At 50.9% G+C, this 7,632-nt stretch overlaps 1 protein-coding gene across 1 annotated transcript; it reads right to left on the bottom strand.

Annotated features, from left to right (window-relative positions):
* Nucleotides 1-3,856: 3,856 nt before the first annotated feature.
* On the bottom strand, nucleotides 3,857-6,826 carry CkaCkLH20_09260 (duf221 domain-containing protein; the record flags this gene model as incomplete). The annotated part of the gene is made up of 5 exons (XM_038891975.1): nucleotides 3,857-4,809; nucleotides 4,857-5,252; nucleotides 5,303-6,298; nucleotides 6,349-6,641; nucleotides 6,696-6,826. The coding sequence occupies 5 exons, from the start codon at nucleotides 6,824-6,826 to the stop codon at nucleotides 3,857-3,859; spliced, it is 2,769 nt and encodes a 922-aa protein (XP_038742908.1).
* Between the last annotated feature and the right edge of the window lie 806 nt (nucleotides 6,827-7,632).

The following is a 7,632-nucleotide window of genomic DNA, read 5'->3' on the forward strand; positions in this document are numbered from 1 at the left end:
CAAACAAAATCTCGCGTCCCACACACATAAGAGTCTGACCTTCAGCTTGCCGTACATATATGTTGGGGATCATTGGTCTTCCATTGTGATCGGAATACGTATAATGGTGACATATGATCGCTGGGGATTGGCACAACTGTCCAGCCGCGCTTGTCGTTCGATACAGTAATGGAGCTGGAAGTAATGACACATATCCACGATTACGTCTTGATAAGAAAGGAGATTGGCATTGATTGTACATTGGCGCGTTCACTTGACGTAGAGGACTACATATGAGGGGTTTTGTTCAAGCCAAATCAGACGGGTTGAACCGGGTTTTATGAATCATCACCAGTTTATTGTGGGAAATATTCATTTGTATTCAATGGCTCCAGGATGATTGTTGAATGCAGTGCGAAGTCTTCCACGCTATCACGAGATTTGGCTTCGTATGACTGTCATAAGGTTCGTATGCGCCATGAAATGAAGGTGGCGTAATTGAAGCTGTTAGAGTGAATATCAGTATTGATGATAATGGACCAGACCATTGAAAGAACCAAAAGATCTGTAAAACTGGCCAGAGGTAGTAGCTGGTGCGTGTAGCAGGTACAGAGTCTAGAGTAGACACCAGCGGTAATCATCTGAACGCTATTTAGAGTCAAAGATCTGAACCATGGGGTCGTCAGAATAAACTACACTCCAAACTTTCGACTTCAAAGAATATGAAGCTTTAGCTTCGGGTACTCTTTCCACTCTGAGTTTAAATGCTGAGCTCCGGGAATTGTCTTAGACTCAGCAATGGGAGACTTTTAGCAGGTCGCTCTGTCCAAATCAGGAACGGATGGGTTTATGTACGGAAACGAGATGGAAGCCGCCCGTCAACCAAGTTCAAGTTTATCAACGGTAGAGTGAAATAACTCAAGTCTCAAAATACCGGATATTAATCCATCACGGAATCTACAATTGAGTTAGAATAAGTTCGTAGGATAATTACATTGTTTTCATCTATGCAAGCCTTGCCAGTTTAAGTAAACTGAACAATTGAAAGCGTGATTGAATTTACAGACCCATGCGATACCTAAGATTGGCTTTTCGTTTCCCCTCATACCTCATATCGAACAATGATGGTGTTTTTGGGGAGGGAAGAAAATATGAAGATGTTGTTGTTAAACTGTAAATAAACCACGAAGCTGGAAAGTAAGACACGGCGGCGTGCAGGACGACGATGATTAGGGCGCACTGGCAGAATGATAAACAAACGCAAAGAAATCGAAAAGAAATAGCTACAATTCATAGATTCTGAACGTACATATCTTGGGGAAACCCGGTTCTACGGTAAGATAAAAAGGCGGCCTAGAAAGCTCTTCGACAGCGAGGCCTCATATACACAGAGAAGTCAACACTGGATTTGCGATATTGGACTAGGGTTCAAGCTTGATATCGATACTTGTCCAGCTGTTTCTGTTGAGTACGAGAATTGAGATGTGACGTACTGAACTTCTACGTGCGTGGGTCAATCTACGTGCGCGGGTCAGACAGTCTTTCTCGAACAAAATTTCAATCTTCGATCTTGTGGCGACTGAGCTATTCCTGATACTTGGGTAGACACTTCCGGTTCCCAACCTTGCATGTGATCTCCCTTAAAATGTGCCAACAGACACCCACGGTCCACCCAGTGACTTAACGCCAGGAATTGGTACTTTGCGGTATGTTACTGCCATCCAGCGTCCGGTTACTTTTGTTTCTCTCATTCCCAACATGGACGTCGAGAATTTATGATTCTAATTTTCTTCGCACTCGAAGTACGATGCAGCGAGAGCACCGGAGGCTACTGCAATAGCAGCATCGCTCTATTGTCACGCTCATACCGCCTTGTCCGCAGAAGCACTGCTGGACTGTTAGCGGACCCAAGTGCTGAAACGCGAGAGCAGTAGAGGAGCTCACGCAGGTCCAAATGAATATGTATTCATATTGCCCGTTGCCCTTACTGGACTTGGAGGACCCAGCTGGTTGATTCTATTCAGAGAGCCAGCATAATTAGCAACCCTGAGCCGAGTGTACGGAGGGAGGCTAAATTGGAGGAATGGCGCCTGTACCATGTTCGAGACCCTCCTCGTGGAGAGAACTGTATGAAAGAGACTGTACTGATACTTTGCTTCTGCGATTGGCAATCGAGAGTTCGTTTGGAATGGGCCCATGAGACGGGAAAGGAGGGCTGGGAGTCTCAGACCTTCGAATTCCTCAAGATGGTGTGCAGACTCAGAAGGGAGCAGGATGTCGGGGCGCTGGCGCCTTTTTGATGCCTGTGAGTCTGCTTAGATAACTTGTCCATCATCCTTAAGGTTCCGTAAAGGTGCCGGGAACACTTTGGAGCGTTCAGTGCGATCCACTGTCACGGGACAATTCAGCGGTAGCTGTGGGTTTCCGAGGTCGAAAGAGACTGGACACCGAGGAAGGGGGACAAGTTGGTAATCGTCAATGGCATTGCGTCCATCGGGCATCAGGGAGTAAATTAGCCCTGTATGCCGCCAAAGATGACCCATTCGTTTCCAAGGCGAAGCGAGGATTTAGACAGGGAGAATGACGGAAGGTGCAGAATCAAAAAGACCAGCTGTCACAGAAACGCCACCGCGCGGACTGGGAGGGGAGTCGCTCAAGTTTACGGTTATAAGCATGACTTCACGAGATGCATCCTGGGTGTGAGTATTAGATCCGATGCCGGCTGATGGTTCACAATGACGTCTCCAGGTTCATTCCTTGGAAGCAAGCCGAAGCTGGACTGAGTTCACGTCCTTTGAGGAAGCACCGCTGGGGAGTCTTGTTGATGCCAATCTCTTAGGTGTTACCTGTCACGGCCTGAAACAGTTGATACATCCGACATCGCTGACGTGGACGCATCGACGCAGCTTGAAGAAAGCACAAAGTGACTTTACTCATGATCGTTGTTGAAGAATGCTGCCTCGCATTGCGCCCTAGGCGAGAATGTCTCACTTCGAAGCCCTCGCCCCTAATGCTCTTCAACAATATAGCAAGCAAGACAGGTTAGAATTACTGATGCTTTATTTGACACCAACAGACTATGTACTATCTCATTAAGCTCAGTTACTTAAGTCAATATAGAAAAGAGGCAAAATCGTTGGAACGATTTAAAAAGCGTTGCGATCTATGAGTAAAAAATACTAACAAGGCGTGGTTAAATTTCAATTAATATATCTTGAAAATATATTCAGTAAATACTTATAAAACCTGCGAGCTAACGATACTGGGTCGTTGGGTTGTTGTCGAAACTCCGTATTTGTGTCTCCCGAGTAACGGAGCATCTCTCCGTCGAACACACCGACGTCCCCCGGCAGATCGGCAGTCTTGGGAACACGGGTGACGACATTTGCACTCGAAGGGTAACACTATCACATGGCCACACAGCTGGAAAGAAAAATGTTTTTCTTGATTTATTGCAATACATACTCTTAACGCTGTGCTGTGGTTACAATTGTACCTAAATCTTTGAGTTCGGCGCTGAGCCAAGGTTAACTGACACTCAGAAAAAGAAAGTTTCTTCCTTGGCTTCACTAGCGCCTGGTTTATAGACGCAAGGGGGCGCGAGTTGGAGAATACGCGATGAGCTGAGAAGATCTCCAGCCCGCAGAGCCGCACACAGTGCACCTACACCGGACCGAGCGGCTGTCGGAGATGATGCCACCCTCCTGGCAATCTGGGCCCGCATGGCGTGGACATGAGCAAGACATGCAGGGATTAAAATTCATGCTTACCGTCAGAATGTTGTGAACCGCTCGGGAGAGCTCTATTGGTGAGAATACATGTATCATTAGTGTCTATCTACCAGCTGTGTACGCCATACGCCTCGCTTTCCAGAATATCAATACAACACACGAGGCACCCAAAACGGTGCCTTCTGCAAATCGACCTCAATCCGACATTTATCATTAAGGTCGGCGCCCTCATCCGTGCACCCGACAACCTTCCGGCAGTGCTCCACTTCTTGACGGCTGACGCCGGCCGGGTCCCGCGGGATCCAGATGACTGGGGCCGGCGACGCCATTTCGGGCGGCCAATAAGCGCGCCGAGCATAATCCGGAGGATACGTTGCCGTGGGGTCCGGTAGGTCGTTGGGAATCAGGCGACGAAGGGTCGCAAAATCGTCGAACACGCCCGGATGGAGCCAGTGCAGGAGGAAATTCGGCTCGACGGACGGATCTGGGGAGATCCAGTGGGAGATGTAGCTCAGGGGGCCCGCCATGCCCCAATTGGTCACTGTGTCTTGGGCCTTCTTGAGCAGCGCACCGCTGGACCAGTCGGTGACAGAAGCCATGAAGCCTCTCGCACCCTCAAGGCCACGAGTTCCGTTGGTCTCATGGACGGGGCCTTCGCTTTCATCTACTGGATCAATGAAGTCGGGGTACGACATGTTGATGTCGGCATCGGTAAGAAAGTCGTCTTGAGGATACAGAACGGTAGGTACGCCGTCAAGCTCCTCCATCTCGAGAGCCAATGCTCGGGGAATGTTGTACAGCAACGGGGACACAGCCTCGCGCAGGGAGATGTGGACCAAGGCGGTGAAGATGAGGAAAGCAACCATCAATACCATCGGGGCATATGCCTCGCGCAGGACGAACAGGCCGATGAGGCAGATCGTGGCAAGGTACAAGCCGACCAAAAGGTGCATTAGAGCCCGCTGGTAAACGAGACCTCGTGTGTCAATGGAGACATTGCTGACGTAAAGCAGATTGTACTTGTAGACAAGGTAGATGGCATACAGGCCAACGGTGGCGAAGCCAAGAACGACTGGCGCGATGCAAGAATAGCTAATAGCTTGGACAAGTTAGATTGAGCTACCAGAGCGTGGACATAGCACCTACCGATTACGCCCATATTGGTGAAGATGGGGTATACAGCTCCCCAGTGAATGGGTCGATCTCTCTGCCATATCCTGAAGAGACCACGAGGGTTGTCGAAGCTTTTGGCGAAAATGTTGTGGCGGACAATGTCAAAGGCGCGAACCAGTGACGCAGCCCCGACTGCTAGACATTGGATTAAGATGTACGAGATGTAAAAGTTGGAGGCCTTGGGAAGATTCTCGGCCAGCAGATCTTTCGCCGAAAGGGGGTCTTTGAGAACTTGGGTGAAAGCTGCCGAGGCAGCCGAAGTGAGCGTAGTGACGAGGAAGACTTGGACGACCTGGAATGCGAAATAGGCATGCTGAACGAAAAGCTCAATCAAAGACAGCGACGGGACGCCGGCGAGTCGAGCACATCCTAAGTGAGAGTTAGCATCAGCTCGGGCCAGTGTTAGGATGTGGTCCTACCCCTTAGAATCCATGGCACGATGGCCATGAGGAACGAAAGAGCCAGTGCAGGCAACAGGCCGCTGATGATACCAGTGACGGGGTCCGGAAGATGTACCATCCACGCCAGAAAAGGGAGCTTCTCGGCAAGAAACTTGATATTCGAAATTGCACCGACGAAAGCAGATGGAACGGACCAGAAAATGATGGCGGTAGCGATGATGGACCGCATGAGAAAGCCTCGAACGATTCTTTCAAACCATTGCATCCTCAACGAGCTCCAGACAATCTCGTCTGGTCGCATGCCGATATGTCGCGGAGACATGTGCAGTGGGCGGTTGTGAGTGAGTGTCTGGCAAGCGCGTTCGGCGTCGGCTTGAGAGGAGAACTCGACGAAGGCGGCAGGCAGGCGACGGCCTTCACCTTTGAGGAAGCCTCGGCGAAGCTTGTTGATTTGTTTCGTGAGGGCTTTGATGCGATTCCTAGTCCACTTGATGGTGTCGACGCGCCGAAAGAAGTTTGCCAACGGTCGGTGGTATGGACGCTCGCTGGCTCCGATCCATTGAGCAGCGACTGAGCCGTTGACATCTGGCAAGTCCGTATTTAGGTGATACGGGTACCCCTTCTCGGCATCCTCAGACTGTTCGGATCGCCCGCTCGAAGTTGGACTCGAGACGGTCTCAGGGACTGCCACACCAGCAGCCTTCAACTGCTTGTTCCGACGCTGGTTGGCCATCTTGATCAAACGAATCTCAGCCTTCTCCAGCCGTCTGGCAGTCTCATCTCGTTCCTTGACGAGTCTCTCTAGGTCGCTCGTGTCCCGAGGAATCCAGACATTCTTGACAGTATCGCCAAAGACTTTGCGAAGGCGGGCAGCGTCCATGTACTTCGGAGGTACGCAGCTGAATAATACTGTACGAGAGGAAAGCCGCTTGGCATAGTATGGCGATAGTAGATAGGCATGACGAAGATTGATGTAGTATATGCATTCGCGGTATATAGTAAAGAGGATGAATCCTTTGACAGGTGTTAGTACGAGATGTGAGGTTTGTGACGGCGATACTCACCGAAGAAGATCCAGGCAACGATGGCGTGTGCGAAAAATATGTGCGAGTTCTTGATATTACCAATAGTGATGCGGTCCAGCTGCGAAAGTCCATTGCCCCCACTGGCGTGAATGGACATCAATGTCGGCCATGTGATGCAGCAGCCGACGAAGCAAATTAAGGCAAGAACCTTCAGATACCGTAGAAACAGGAAGGCATCCAGAGACGAGCGATTCAGGACGACGGTGTCGGGTTCATTCCAGAAGGGCTTGACCCAGTCGAGCCAGCCCTTCGGCAAGGGTATACTTTGTTCACTGAGACGCAGTCAGTCGGATGATGCCTTTCCGATGAATTCCAGGGTATCTTACTGGGAAAAGAGGCTTCTGAGGATGGTCCGTGGAGAGTAAACGCGGTGGCTCTTGCGGCGCAGGATCCAGAAGACCAGCACACACACGACAGCGTAGACAAGGACAGGAACGAGAGTGCTGACAAGCGACATCAATGACGACGAGTCAGAACCATCGAGCTGCAGTTTGCTCAAGGTCCCGCCCGTGGAGTTATCCCGGGCGGATCCGACTCGGCCATCACCTTCGCCAGCGACCGGCTGTTTGCGGTTAGTCGGAAGCCGCAATACCGGACAATCGGAATCGGTGTCTTACAATGTTCATCGCGGCAGATCTCCCGCAACATGTCTCTCGCACAGAATCGGGAGCTGATGATGGCACCGCGACGGCGCTGAGGCTGGGTTGATATCAGGCTCGAAGTCGTCACCGGGAAGAAGCTGACAGATGCCGTCAGACAATGCAAATTTGGCGGGGGGGCAGTCGCCTCATTAAAACCGGCAGGAGACCCCCGCGTCCTTGCAGGCTTTAGCGTGGAGGTCGATCGAATGGATCATTGACGGTGGCTGGCCGTTGCAGCTCGAGGCCGCCTTTGAAGGCCTTAGTCGCGATAGCGTGGCCCTTCTCCGTTGGTGATCGCCGTTACCAAGACCAGGTCACTGCTGATGGGGCCAGACCGATAATTGGCGTGTCGGTCCGATCGCTGCTGGAAGAAGTTGGGACGATGCCTCAATTGACGCGCGATGACAGCGACAGGCGACCGGATGACAGTGACAGGCGCAAGAAAGGAAATGTCAGCTTCAGGGCAAGGGGCATCAAAACACGCGCTAGCCCGTTTTCCAGGTGGATTCTAGACCCGCCGATTGAAACATCAACCGGCCCAGCTAAGCCACTCATTGGCTCCCTCCCGTGGGTGATCTTACATCATCATATGAGCCAATGAGGATACGTAAAGTATTGGCCA

Source organism: Colletotrichum karsti, assembly GCF_011947395.1.
Source record: "Colletotrichum karsti strain CkLH20 chromosome Unknown Scaffold32, whole genome shotgun sequence".
NCBI lineage: Eukaryota > Fungi > Ascomycota > Sordariomycetes > Glomerellales > Glomerellaceae > Colletotrichum > Colletotrichum karsti.